At 37.0% G+C, this 15,972-nt stretch overlaps 1 protein-coding gene across 1 annotated transcript in view; it reads left to right on the forward strand.

Moving 5' to 3' along the window:
• LOC106668868 (zinc finger protein Gfi-1b-like) overlaps positions 1-15,972 on the forward strand; it is a 47,681-nt gene that overhangs the window by 25,777 nt on the left and 5,932 nt on the right. The window contains exon 5 of the mRNA XM_014398018.2: positions 7,461-7,611. Coding sequence (XP_014253504.1) covers positions 7,461-7,611 — 151 coding nt within the window. The remainder of the gene's footprint in view (positions 1-7,460; positions 7,612-15,972) is intronic.

Here is a 15,972-nt window from a genome sequence, read left to right on the forward strand (position 1 = left end):
ACAATCAATTATTACATCTCTTCCTTGATTACATGGGCACATTAGTCATAATATTTTCAGAATTATAGTGGTCACAATGACGTTATTTAAGGAACATATAACCTTGACCTTACGAACTTGAATTCTTCTTGATCTGCAAAAATCAACTCTACTTGTGCACGACCTTTCAAGGTGTTCTTTTACAGCTATAGCCATATATAGTTAATTTAAAACCAGCAACTATCTGGGGTCAAATGTGCCTATAACAACATAGTACATGAAATCAATCATGGGTCTACAGGGTGTCCCAGTTCCTTCGGACGAAACTCAGGGAATTTAGTACATGGTTTCAATCATTGAAGACCGATTTAGTTCCAACATTGCCAACAATAGTTGTTACAGTGGTTCAGCCTGGATTGGTCTTTATCGTTATTTTCTTTTCTAGCGTAATCATTAAATATTAAACATGCTGAAACTTTTTGTTAGGTTATTTTGAATTTTACCTTGAATTTCATATCTTTGAGCGTCATTCCGTTAAGAGTAAAAAATGTTTCATGCATCTCTAGAATTCTCAAAGCGTTCAGTAAATTCGTTTCTGCGCTTAGAATTGTAGACCTGCTTAAAACTTACAATCCGTACAACTGTTGTTATTTCTCAGAAAAATTGACATATGGTAAGTTCTAGCTATGAATAATTTTGGTTTGGCCTATTCTTAATCCATAATGTGCCACTTCTCTTCTTCGCTGTCTTATTTTGCTTTATTTTGTATTTCTCCACTCAATTGCCACTTAATTATTTTCAACATTGAATGCTGCTTTTTCTACTGTATGGTTTAACTTTAAGGCTACAATATTCGCTTGGAGGATATTTTCTTTAGCAACCTGACTTTCTGTTTTTGTTATCGTTGTATAGGATGAGTTGATTGTTAAATTAGATGTATTATATTTAATTATGTATTGAAGACTAACAATTCAGCATTACAGCTTCGTCATTTTGAACCAAAACCAAGTTCCTCCTGACCCTTATTACTTACTTATTGCCGAGCCATTGAAATTTTTATATTGAAATTGTTAACTTCCATGATAGAGGGGAAACACCCACTTTTTAGGAAATTCAGAACATCCGGGCCAAATGCATTGCAAAACCTTACTAAAGAGCATCCTTTTCTTGGGTGTTTTCAAATTGTGGAAGATTTTTGTTACGTACTAGATGTTCGAACGAGGGCGAGCTATTGGATACAATTTTAGCCTAAAACTATCCTTACTGTCCTTTTTTTTAACGAGGGGTTCGCAACAGCAGAGGTTATATCAAACCTCGGGTGCCGGTGTTTTTGAAAAAAATCCCATTTTTAAATAAGTCGGGTTCGAATGCAGGGCCGCTGGATTCGAACCCGGGACATTACAGTGATGAGCGCCGTGTCAACGCATAATCGTTGCGGCCCCCGATGCCCCCCAACTATCCATACTATTTGTTCATTATATATACTCTATTCTATGTAGATGCGAAACTTTTATCTCTGTATGTATTTTTGTCGCAGGTAAATAAAGGTAATTTGCTGTAGAATTTTTGATTTTTCTAATAATAGGTTTTAACTTTACAAAGGGTAGGTGGTAAGTACAGAATATAAACTGACACAATAAAAAGAAGTAATCATAATTTGCTCAGTTAAGGCAATAAACACTTGAGTTTTAAATCAATTAATCAATTCATTGATTAATTCCAATGAAGTCTTCCAAGAAGTCGTATTAAGAATTCTTTTTCTTCAATATTTTATTACAATCTGCAATTTATGATTACAATATGTAATTTGATGAACATAGATATATTTAAAGCTATTTACATATTTACATTGTGCGGATCAAATAATCAATATTATTCTCCCACTTCACTTCACAGAATAAACTTCACTGTCCATTCCTCAGAAAGGAGGTCGCGGGGCTATTTCCTCTTGAGACGTGGACTGTAGGGATGGACAAGGCTTGGGCGAGACTATTGGGGTGACGGAAGAAATCATTGTAGAACTTGGTAAATTTTTGGGGGATTATATATTGGACGAATAGAATTTTAAAGCCAGAAACACACTTACCCGATGCCACACCCTGCGACGCTACCCGACGCCTTGCCACGTTTTGGTGGGGTGTGCACATCTATCCTAGCAAGCCCACGTCGCGTACAGTCCACAGCGTTTACCACAATAATCACTATCACAATCGCAACGCATCTTTTGTTCTTAATGCACTATTTTGAGCAAAACCTTGTTGCATAAATTGTTAGTTAAATTTTATGAGTACAACCATCTAATAAATTGTTTGTTAAACTTAATTATTTTAAATAAAGTTACTCCTAACCATCATAATTAAACAATGTTTGTAAAAACTTATGAATTTGGTTTACATTAAAATAACATGTTGTAAATAATATAACGAAAAAATTACATGTACTTAGTTTGAAATAAACTACAAAAAATATAAGTGTCCTGTTCTAATGCTACCCGACATTACAAAATGGTGTAATTTTACGAGCAAAACTATGAAATAAATTGTTAATTAAATTTTATGAGCAAAACCGTGTAATAAATTGTTCCAATTTTAGTATATGTACCGCCGAAGCGAGTACAATAAATTGTTAGTTAAATTCATTATATCAAAAAATCGTATTCCGGTGTTTTGATTAATTTTCTACCAAACCATTAAAATTAATTTTTTAAATAAAAACGAATTAATTTTTAATTACAGTTAATTTGGTTTATATTAAAAATAAGTATGTTGTAATTAATATAACGACAATAATACATGTAGTTTGAATAAAAATATGAGTGTCCGGTTCTTTTGTCTTCGATTGTACTCGATGCGACCCGACGAAAATCTGGACAGTGGGGATCGCAGAGCGTTGGGTAGGTTAGCGTGGCATAGCATTGGGTAGTGTGCACGGGAGTATTGCAACCTTATGGAAAATCGAAGTTTGGATTTGCATCGGGTAGCGTCGCATGGGGTAGCATCGGGTAAGTGTGTTTCTGGCTTATGGTCGTTGTGGTGGATAGTATTGGAGACTTAATCCGGAGAATTGATAAGAAATCTAAGGACTTTAGATTGAAAGGAGGCGTTGGATATTGGAAGGTTTAGCTATTCCCCACAATTCTATTCTTTATTCATTAATTCACTACTTTCGTGGTCCGCTTGACCAATCAATACATGACAATTAATTAAGGTTTTTAGTTGAGATGAAAAAAGTTAATGGCACGAGAGAGATTCGAACCCACAACCTTCGGCTAGATACGCCGCTCACGACCTGGTGAAAGGTGTGGTTGAGATGGGAAATTGGTGTCCGATTGGATCGAGGTCACGACAGCTCAGGTGGGAGAGCAGGGAGTAATATATTAATTGGTCAAGCGGACCACGAAACTAGCGAATTTATTTACAATTATTTCTTGTGAGATATCTCTTTTAAAGTTGAATACAGAGAAACATCAACCGTTTCTATCTCATAGTGCTGATGTTACCCAGTTTGATTTTTACATACCACTCACCATATAATTATTGTTTAAAGACCTAAGTTGTTTTCAATTTTCGTGTATTTCAAACTATTTTTTATGTGCTATGGATGATGGATTACAAATTCTGAGGGCATCCCTGAGAATAGACGACCACGACTGTGACAAACTTCAAAGCCCCACAAATTAAATCCCTTTAATTAATTAATTATTTATCAGTTATATGTCAGTAGTATTCGTTAGTTTCATATCGAAATTCGAGAGGATCCCTAATTATAAAATATCTTGGGAAGATTTCAGAAGAGAAGAAATTCAATTATTTAATTAACCCAAATATGTTTAGTGGTCATAATTGGCCATATTTATCATATCAATTATTCTTTTTATAGAATGAAAAATGTTATGAGTGGGATTTGAACCCACGACCTTCAGCTCAATACGCTCAATTTTTTTACTAGGGTTCGCAACAGCGGAGGTCATATCAACCCTCGGGGTGCCGGTGTTTTTGAAAAAAAGAAAACCATTTGTAAGTATGTCGGGTTCGAATCCACCGGCCCTGCATTCGAACCCGGGACCTTTACCTTACAGTGATAAGCGCCGTGTCAACCCTAAACCGTTGCGGCCACCGACATCCCGCTATCGTGTATTCTTCGTAATTATATAACAATTCGAAATCTCGATAGCTCTAGTGGTAGCTACTAGAGCTATCGAGATTTCGAATTGTTATATAATTACGAAGAATACACGATAGCGGGATGTCGGTGGCCGCAACGGTTTAGGGTTGACACGGCGCTCATCACTGTAAGGTAAAGGTCAAGATATTTTATAATTAGGGATCCTCTCGAATTTCGATATGAAACTAACGAATACTACTGACATATAACTGATAAATAATTAATTAATTAAAGGGATTTAATTTGTGGGGCTTTGAAGTTTGTCACAGTCGTGGTCGTCTATTCTCAGGGATGCCCTCAGAATTTGTAATCCATCATCCATAGCACATAAAAAATAGTTTGAAATACACGAAAATTGAAAACAACTTAAGTCTTTAAACAATAATTATATGGTGAGTGGTATGTAAAAATCAAACTGGGTAACATCAGCACTATGAGATAGAAACGGTTGATGTTTCTCTGTATTCAACTTTAAAAGAGATATCTCACAAGAAATAATTGTAAATAAATTCGCTAGTTTCGTGGTCCGCTTGACCAATTAATATATTACCATTAATTAAGGTTTTTAGTTGAGATAAAAAAAGTCAATGGCACGAGCGGGATTCGAACCCACGATCTTCATCTAGATACGCCGCTGGTCTACCATTTGAGCTATCGTGACTTCGATCCACTCGGACACTAACTTCCCATCTCAACCACACCTTTTGAAAGAAATTGAAAAATGGCAAAAAGGAGGGAAAATTCAAAAGGTGTGGTTGAGATGGGAAGTTAGTGTTATTTGTCTAAATTTAAATACTGATTCTGAGGAAAGTCTTTTGTGGTTAAATTATTTTATTTAAAATGCGTAATCTTTATATAGCATACTTCAACAATAGGCTAGACACATGCGGTTGTCTCATTCTGAAGGTGAACGTACATGTACCGTCTTTTACCACAATCAGTGCTTCAGCAAAACATTAACATGCAGTCCACTATTGGTCGGATATCGATTGTCAATGAGAATAGGTCCAGAACAGTTGAAGTTAGTCAATTTTCAGCGAAACTAAAACTCTGTGCGTTCCCGATTTTTCATATTAGGATCGATTTGTGTTTATTACAGTGAATCATAAATAATTTGTGTTTGAATTAAATTATAGGGTTAGAGATCAAGGCATGTTTGCCAAAATTAGGTCGTGGAGCTATCGACAACTTAATCATTCCAGGCCCTCAAGGCTTGTAACCTATCCTTAGGCCTACATTTTCATTCTCAACTACATATTTTATATACATAAATAGAGTTGATGCAATGGGATACATGATATACTTCTGTCACACTAGCAATTGTAAGGTCCACAACCGTCAAATCTCTTGTATTAAACATCCACACAGACAAAGCCATTTGTAAAAAAAACCGAAATAATAAAAATATATGATATAGCAAGCATCTATTTATTCTAAAAAATCTAACGCAATCCTTACAAGGATTATTTGTATATATTATTTTTATTTATTTTTTATATTCTTTAAATTTATTTTTAATTATGCCAATTCTAAAAATATCCATCAACTTCTGTTACACTTTAGTAATTAGATTGGTAGGATAAACCGCGCCTTCTACGTTTAGATTTAGTGGCTAAAATACAATTGATTTTCATCGTAGACGGCAGTGAGTTTAGAAATTACAGAAGAAGATATTTTCTTTTCGCCACATACACGTCGACCCGGTTGACAGGCGAGGAATTGACGACAGCGTCGACTTAATTCCATTTTCTCCAACGGAACCGGATCGATGGTATGCCCATCTCGAATCGATGTAATTATCCCGGCAGTAAGAGAACGCCTGTTGCATTTTATTATTCATCGTCTCTCTACCGAGTGAATGCTACTGAATTTCTTTTTTTTGGCGTGACAGAAAGGTTAATCAACCCTTCGATGGTCACCTGATGAATGAAAATGACATGTTTTTTTACAAAATGCTTCATCGAAAAAATTGAGGGGTGAACGTGCAGTTTGGTCCTTTCGGTCATTTTAATCTGCATATCTTAGTGGTGGATCTTGTCAACCTGCTTATAAGCTGAATATGACAAAATGCCGACGCATCTGACACCTAAACAGCAAGGGTTCGAGACTAAATTAATCGGAAACTGTTATACCATTAAAAGATAAACATTGAGAATACCTAATTGTTTTCGACGAGGAATCCAGCAAACCAAACCGTCGAAATCTATTTGGGTTCAAAGCTGATTGGATAATTTCACATTATTAACGATATGTTTATTGCGTATTTCTTCAAAATTCTGAACAATAAATAAGCCAAAGACGTAGCATGTAAATCCTTAGAACTTGTATTCAGCTTAGGCTCATTTTTGAAATGAGGTCATTAGTTAATAACATCTGGTATAATAAAAACTTGAGGTTGACCTATGTTCAAACGAACGGTGGTTTATAGATTGGTGCATCGTTCCCTTCTCTGAATTTGGTTCAAATTATGAACAGGTTCCAATGAACGCATGGAAGTGTACGCTGGTTCCAAAGGTGGACAAAGAAATGAACTATGGGAGAAAGAATTGGTCATTTAAACATCCTAAAAAAATTGTTCTAAATTAAACATAATTATCTCTTAGTTCTTGCTGGACGTTGCATCTAAAAAATGCATGATATTAACATTTTGTATTATTATTGTTTTCTGAACAACAATAAAATATCTGGAAGAACCTATCAGACCACGGGGATGGGGATGGAGGAGAGGAGATGGACATTGCTGGAACTCTTAGTTGGTTGAGGTATAGTTCCCTGTACAGATACTCGTAGGTTGTTGGTTGAGGTTTAGGGTTGTGTTGTTACAGGTCACGAAGCCACTGTATTTTTAGGGTGGGACATATAGATTGGAGTGGAAGTTGTGGAATCTTGTTTCGATCATGTCTGTCTAATACGATTCCTGTTACAAATGGCATGTCTAGGTCTTTGTGCATGGTTTGGTTAGTGCCATAGAAGAGAGCGTTGAGGATACCACGGAGAACGTTTGATTGAAAGGATGGATTTTTTGGATGTTGGATGGCTTGGCTGAACCCCAAGACTCCGTAAGTCCAAATCTGTCTAATTAGCGTCTTGTAAATTGGTAGTTTGTTGTGTACTCATTGATTTGGTTCTATGAAGGCTTCTGAGTTTTTCTGTCAGTTCTTGACTTTTTTCTTTTATGTGTATGTTCAATGTAAGTCTGCTGTTGAAGTAGAATCCAAGGTAACGTATTTGAATCTTACCTTACAATGTTCAAAATCTTCTCTGCATATCAGTTTGCATTCGTTGATTAAACAAAGATGAAATGATTTTTTTTTCAGTGCCAACAATGTGGAAAGACGTTTAAAAGAAGTTCCACACTCTCGACCCACCTGCTGATACACTCAGACACCAGACCATATCCATGCCAGTACTGCGGTAAAAGGTTCCACCAGAAGTCCGACATGAAGAAGCACACGTATATACATACAGGTAAATACACGTTGTTTTGCTTATTATTAGCTTGACGCGCGTGTAGATGAAATTGATCAAGCCGTTTGTTATTCGAGGAATGAAGTATATTTCGATTAAAATTAGGTATGCTTATAAAACCCAGTGTTTCGGTTTTACATTCGAAATAAGGCTGAGAGCATCACTTAAATCGGCAAATTCCTAACATCGGAATAGTAGCAATCGCGTGGGTGGCGATGGATGAAGTATGTAGGACGTAATTACACATGGAAATATCGTGCCTGTGGAACGTGACTGCTTATTCAAGATTTAATACGCTTATGTGTCTTCGGACGACTAACATTAGCATTACGACGAACGCGTCTGTTATCGATTATTTAACTTGTGACGATGAATTTAACATGACGTCGAGGAAATGTTGGTCCCTCCCGTGGTCAAACTCTTGATTTCTTTCTAAGTATTAAAACAATATTTTTGCTTCCGGACTTTTGGGTGATGAACCAATAGTAAGGTCTTTTCTGATCACTTTCAAATAAAAATTATAATCTTTAGCACAAGTTCCCAGACTAATGATTGTACTAATTGTATAATTTTGCATGGAATTTTCACCAAACACGACAAGTTTTTGTCTACTTCACACAAAAAACACGAGTTGAAAAACAACATTCCATGAATCAGTAAACTTTTCAATAATAAATATTTGTTTTATTATTTACTTAATCGAAGGCAACATTCAATAGTATTATTATCAATCAATTCTGTACAAGTTAATACGAGTCCTTCCAATTCCTCTTCTTAATCCTCCGCTCTTATCTAACATTTTCTTCGGGTCGTACAAGGATCAGATTACTCCGAATACTGCTCTCTGGCCACGGGGATCTGCAATGTGCTCTCTTGACTATCCGTTCTTATGGTGATTTTCTTGTGAGTATAACCACTTTGGAGATTTTCTAAAGCACAAGCGTTTATCGTATGTATTCAGCTTAGAAAAAAGTATCCCAAAAATAGGTCCAGTGTATTGCGGATCCTCCTGTAGCCAGTAGGCTTGCTTTTTCGTTACCCAAAATTGCTTTGTGTTATGGTACACAAAGGATCACCATGTTATTGTTTCTAAGAAGGAGCGGGCGATGTTATAATTTAAAAAATTCGATTGTATGTTTGTTAGGCCCTGATGAAAATGAAATTGGTCATCGGAACCTTGGCAACATAGTGCGTTAATTTCATCTGTTGGCCATTTTCCTTGATCTCAAGAAAAAACCATTAAGGGGTTGACCAACATAATAGTATAATCAAATGATCAATAAATATTTATTTGAACACATATTTTTCTTAAAAGTACTGTTAAACTGCTCAGCCTCCATAGCCTTGCGAGCGGCTCCTTAGGATCTTGCTTGTGGTTTTTCTAGCTCTAGCTGCACGAACCTGCACCTTATGCATCATTATGCAGCATCACTGCTGGGGTTGTAGCAATGAGAATGTAAACGCTTTAGTTCTGCTTAACAACATGCTCATCGTATTTACATATTCGTGACTGATACTCTGATACTGAAAACAACTATTCCTCCCACCCTTTAATACAATAAGTTCTACTTGTGTTGAAAGCTTACAAAATCGCGAATTAAAAGTCCTTTTTATCTGGGTTCATGGAAACAACGGGATATCAGAAAACGAAATCGCACGATTTCTAGCAAAACAGGCAATTTCATATGAATAAATATTAGAATAACGCTAAATTATGACGTGTTAGAAAGTTTTCAACTAAAATCATAGCTAATCTTTATGTAAGGTGTTGGTTGAGATAAAAGTCAGTGTCACGAGCGGGATTCGAACCCACGACCTTCGGCGAAATACGCCGCTGCTCTACCACTTGAGCTATCGTGACTTCGATCCACTCTGACACCTACTTCCGATCTCAACCCACCTTTTGAATTTCCCCTCCTTTTTGCCATTTTTCAAATTTTATCTTAACCAATACCTAACATAAAAATTAATTAATTGAAAGAAGTTATTTGGTCAATCGGACCACGAAATCTAATGGATAAAATCATAGCATTAGTGGCACAATTAATAACACGCGACTACGAATGTCGAAGTTTGAGAAAGTAAAGATAGTATGAAACCTTAGAATTTGACCATTTGAAGTAATCATTGCTAGGCTTAGGATAGGTCATTATATGCTCACCCATTCGTTTCTCATGATTCGAGGGTAGATTGTGCTCCCTGTTATTTATGACTCACTCGCCAGCTTCAGGTTGTTAATCAGCCTCCATAGCTTTGCCAGCAGCTCCTCAGTGTAGTATCATGCTTGTGGTTTTTCTTGCCCTAGCTGCAAGAACCTACATAGACCTTCACAGAAACATAGAATGTGTTCTGCTGTTTCCTCCTCTTCCTGGCAGTATCTGCAGTGTTTCTTCTGTCTGTACTCCTACCCGGTGCATATGCTTTTTTAAGTGGCAATGTCAGGAGTCCAACCAGAATCCTGGTTCGGTTGTGGTTAACTTCCAGTAATTCCTTTGTAAGTTTTGCAGATGGCCCTTCTATGAATCTCTTCGCGTGCCTCATACCTGTGGTATTGTTCCAACAGGTTTTGGACTCATTAAGGATCCATTTTCAGATATATCCTCTTTTGTGTAGAGTCTATGGCCGAGTTGCCTGCAGGCCCGGAATGCCCAGAGACCCGTGCCAGGGTGAGGTCATTAATGACGCTGACTTCCAACACTCTTTGCCTCTCACGAGACCAGGGACTTTGATGCTGCCTGACAGTCAGAGAAATGGCTACCTTCCGGAATTGTATTCCTAGCCTTTTTATTTCCCTGGCACAGTTCAATCGCTATGATTTCAGACTGGAAAGCTATAGCATATTTACCTCGGATTACCGTCAGTTCGGTCTTGGATTCATCGCCAAGACTCCAAGCCCCCGTGCCCTTGTTGATTTCGGAGCTGTCAGTGTACCAGTAGAAGTTTGCCTTTAGCGGTGTTACTTTGGTCCTTTCTTCGCATAATGCTATCAGTACCTTGTTCTTTTTATTAGTAGGGCTGTAGTTGGTGGGTCTTGTATACGAGTGGGTTGACCACGATTTGTTTTTAATTATTCCAAAATACATTTTCAATGACGACTCCAGGGTTCCCTGTAAGGTTGCAGTCCCTGTGGTATTACTACGCTGTGGTACATAAAATACATGAAGCTTTTTAAAAATAAGCACTGGAAACCGCGATGGTCAGTAGTGGTTGTTGTTTATGTTATCCACGGCGAGTATCGCATGCGATGGCGGTCCAATTAGTTTCCATAAAGGCTTAATCAGTTCTAATTTGTTGGGTCGAGTGGAAGCCATTCCGAGAGGGATCGTGCTCATCAACCAATCAAACCCGTTGCCCCCGTCTCTTTGATGCCGGCCGTCGTCTGGGCCATCTTTCAAAGGGTTCCGATCAAATTGTAAAATGACGGAAATTCGAATCGAAACCCGAAGCGAAGAGCGATGTTAAATATTCAACAGGGCGGGAATCGATTTTAATTATGGGATTTCTTGATGGCATTCGGTCCGTCGGAGGCACCGGGGCGTTATCAATAACCTAAGTGTGTTTACAGATATCTCAGGGGCCGGGGCACGTTTCTCAAATCAATTATCTATATTACTTATCCGGTCGATTCGTAACTGATTCATTATTCAGCCTTTTAACGTCTTTTTTGTTTAATAACGTCGTTAAAACTGATGGACGTCGAGGGTTTTTTACTTTTAACGGCACAAATGCACAATTGAAATCGGGGCAGGTGAGACATAAATACAATCATGTTTGTTTTAACTGCACATAAGTTTTTTTTTTTTTTGCTCTTCTATCAATGATCATTAAAAACATTTACCTATCTTTTTCCTTCGTCGATTTTTACATTTTTAGAATATTTTGAGAAATTGTAGTTGATCTCAATTATTTGGGCAGGTCTCTTAGTCGTCTTGTTCTAACAAAAGGACTTTATAAATGTCAACGTATGTTCATGTCTCATTCAATGAATGTTTCTGTTGAGAGAATTTTTTGGTATCTGAGGGTTTACGGACCGATCATTCTGGTCCTCCTATCCTCACTGTTATGGTCTGTCAAATGCGTTTAAATTGTCACATTTTTCTTTGGTTGACCTGAGTGTTATTTTGTCGATCGGTAGATTCGTGCCTGATTCATTATTCAGGCTTATAACCTCTTTTATTTAGTAACGTCGTAAAAAAAAGAATGGGCGTCGATGGTTTTTTTTTTCTAACGATATCAATATGAAATTGAAATTGAGCAGGTGAGACGTTGACAAAATTATATTTATTTTATCTATATCGAATTTTTCTTTTGTCCAATGAGCAATAATCGTAAAAACTCTCACACTTTCCTACAATCATCGACTTGTACGTATAGCATCATATCAGTTTATTTGACCTGTCCTAATATTTTGAGAATCGACAGCGCATGTCATTGTATTCCTGCAAAAGTGTTGCTTGAAAGATGACGTTTTGATGATACTTTCAGAGTTTTCTTTGTTCATCTATGCTGAGAGGTCAATTAAGCATTAAGATTTTGCATAATTACAATTAATTAAGGTTTTTAGATGAGATAAAAAAGTCAATGGCACGAGCGGGATTCGAACCCACGACCTTCGGCTAGATACGCCGCTGCTCTACCACTTGAGCTATCGTGACTTCGATCCACTNTTTAGTTTTTCATTTCACTATTGATCTAGTTGTTAAAAAAGTCCTTCTTTTCTGAAAATTAAGATGGCAAGAGCATTACTATTATACACAACTAATTAAGGTTTTTAGTTGCGATAAAAAAGTCAACGGCACGAGCGGGATTCGAACCCACGACCTTCGGCTAGATACGCCGCTGCTCTACCACTTGAGCTATCGTGACTTCGATCCACTCGGACACTAACTTTCCATCTCTACACCACCTTTTGAGTTTCCCTCCTTTTTGCCATTTTTCACCTTAATTAATTGCAATATATTAATTGGTCAAGCGGACCACGAAATTAGTGAATTTTGCATAATCTTGGAGAAATCAGTATTTTTGTATTGTGAGATTATTCATGAGTTCAGCGGTGAGTGGAATTAGTAGTTTGGTCGTTTCGGATCCTCATGGTCCTCCTATCATGTTTTGGTCTTTCAGAAGCCTTTAAGCATTTGCCCACTTTTAGAGCCACATTTGACTCAGTTGAGTTTCTTTGCCTGCATTTTGGACGAATTAAGTGTGACTTCTTTTCGTTATTTGTTTCTTTCGATAATTATGAACTTGGTTTTTGGTTCAATTGTGATCTATTTTATATGTAGCATATTATGATTGTCAGGTGATGATACGTTTGTTCATGAGTTTCTTCGTGTCGAATCTGGTATGTTTGTCTGTATTTTTTGGTGGTTTTGAATAAGGAGAGTTGCACAATAGAATTTTTCCTCACCTTGCATGTTGTTTTTTTGTCTCTTATTTTCCGTTCAGTCTGTATTTTTATCTTCATTTACCTCTATATAAAACTTTTTTGTCTTGCGAGTCACGTGATTTTGTGCGGCAGTTCCAATTTTATCTATTATCTTTAATGCAGTTTGTATATCTAAGTTTCTTCAATAGATTAACTAGTTCTGTTTCCGTGGTCCGTTTGCTTTTTGCCCCTGTCTTTGTTAATTGTGTTCACCAATCATGCTTGTGCAATGTTTTTTATTATTTTTGTTCATGTTTGCATTTCTTATCGATTAATGGTTCTGATTGTACGTATTTACTTGAGTCATAGGAGTCAGTCAGCTGGTATGTTTCTGTTCTCTATGCTTCTCATGTCAACGATCAAAATGAGCTCCACTAAACGAAAATCAGTGATCCGTATTATGTGTGGTGATTAGTGACCGTTAATCGATAATTATTCAGAAATCGTGAGATGCGGTGTGGTGTGATGTAGGTTTCAGAAAAACATTTTCTTTATCGTGCGTTGAGATCATCTTCAGGGGCACTCTCAACACGACACGCAAGAATGGCACAATTACACAGAAGACAAACACTTTGAGCCCTGAAGATGATCTCAATAAAGATCGAAACGTTGGCACGATAAAGAAAATGTTTTTCTGAAACCTACATCACACCATACCGCATCTCACGATTTTTGCATAACAGTTCCGTATTATGTTTGTCTAGGATAATGCGACAATTCTTAGAAAAATTGTCTTGAAGAGTTCACTGTAAATTATATTTACTTTTTCATGGCGTCAAAACACATAATTCGAGCGTGCTTATTGTATGAATTTAAGCTCGGTAGGGCAGACGTTCGTAGACGAAGTTCGTAAAATTTCACGTTTGATGGTAAAACAATAGTGAGCGCGCTGTACAAAAGTGGTTCAAATATTTTGCTTATGGAAGTTATGTAATCCGTTATAATAAAAGTCCAAAAAAAACTTTATTTATAATAACGAATACAATTTTATACAAGAAGTATACCGGCCAACAACTAGCATAACACTGCGTCTAGCATAAGACTAAGAGTAAGACTTAATAGAAGACTAACGGAAGACTGTCGGCCCTAGCGCCTGAGCCCTATTTATATGGAAGTGAAGTTTGCTGACTCAGATGCTGTGGATTCTGGAAGACGGTACCATAACTTGGTTATGAGAGGATTAAAGATGATCTACGATCTGGTAGACTTTCTGTCGAATGACAACGAGGAAAACTATTTAACTTGATTCGAATCAAACATATCAGGAGCTTGCCACATGTTCAACATGAGCTATGAAACCATTCGCTCTAGATTACAGCTTGGAAAGACGTGAAAGCTAAATAAATGAGCTCCTCATAAATTATTCGACTGTTACATGTTACAGCGTCTAAACATTTGCGTTTCATTGCTTTTACGGCACAAAATTAAAACTTTTTGACCAGCGGTCGTATTGGCAGTCGTCCCATTGGTGCAAAAACCAAATATTTCACCAACGAAAGGTGATGCTTTGTGTTTGGTAAAGTATAGTAGGCATTATGCATACGAACTCCTGTTATGAAATCAGACCTTCACCCAAGAAACCTACTTAAACCAAACTCAGCGAGTATCTTTTGCCATGGCCCAGAAACAATGTGCTTTCGTGAACCAATACAACGCGAGACCTCATGCAACTTTGTTGGGGGGTTTCTACCATTCCGTACACTCCAGCCCTGGTCCCCATTTGACTTTCACCTTTTTTACCTATGAACAATCATCTGCGCGATAGTTTGATAATCGATAACAGCTGAAAATGAGCTGATTTTTTTTATTTTTTTAAAATTTTTTTTCGTCCCGGGACCCAAACTTATTTAGGAAGGGCATAATGCTACTAACTCGTTGGGAGAAGGTTGTATATACCCACAAAGATTATTTTACCGAATATAAAATTTCTTTACTAATTTTGATTGTGACGATTATTAAACCCTTTAAACTCCTACGAATTTTCCTGATTATCGGTATGTTTGAGTCACAAATACGCCATAAACACGATAAATTTTGAAAGGATGTTTTGTTGATGTAGCTAGCAGTAGATATTTTGGCCGTTTTTGCAAAGTGATGCAAAGTGCAAAATACGAAAAATCTTCATGGTTTTATGTGTGATATTTCTTATAATTTCTTCTCATATGAAGTCGAACGATTCGTCGTCTTTCCGGCTGACATTGTTGACAGTTGTAATTTAATTTCCATGTGAGAATCGGAAGTTGATAATGTTAAAACAAAGAGTTAAAGGGCCACCTGCAGCTGTCGGGTTTCATTTACACCCTCATTTGCCCTCCCGGAGCTCGGTGCCGGTGTGATTTGTCTACAAATGTGTGTATATGCCAGTCGTTTTTCTCTCTTTTTTTCAAACATAATGCCATATGCAACCCGCATCCCGCCAAGGTCGAACCCGTATCTTCCCGCGGTTGTTTAACCATTACACAGAGCTGGAGCTGATGAGCATGGCAATGATTGGAAATTATACGATTTTAACTCATACCATTGTTTCAGTAACGAGATAATGCTTGCTTAGATACCTCCATTTCGCTTTATTACAAATATAAATGAAGTAGTCAAGATTTTTTTAATTTGGCATCGTAGCATTAAATATCCTGCAGGCAGGTCATAGAAAAGCAATTTAAAAATTACGAAGTAATGCTGAGTATGACTGAACGTTCATGAATTACTACATTGGATTAAACATTGTCATTGGCCCACATAGACTTGCTGTTAGCCTTGTCTATTTTTTCTTCATTTTTGTCGTGAATCCGAGCACTCACTCAAGAATCGGATATTTTTAATTAAGACTAGCACGGGACAAAGTGCCATTTAAAAATTCAAATATATGGGCAAATATATTCACATATCAGCTATAAAACAGCGTGGGTAGGCGGACCAAGATGATCGGAAACTCCCAA

The sequence above is a fragment of the Cimex lectularius genome, unplaced genomic scaffold (genome assembly GCF_000648675.2).
Source record: "Cimex lectularius strain Harlan isolate CLEC.00 unplaced genomic scaffold, Clec_2.1 scaffold155, whole genome shotgun sequence".
In the NCBI taxonomy this organism is placed as follows: domain Eukaryota; kingdom Metazoa; phylum Arthropoda; class Insecta; order Hemiptera; family Cimicidae; genus Cimex; species Cimex lectularius.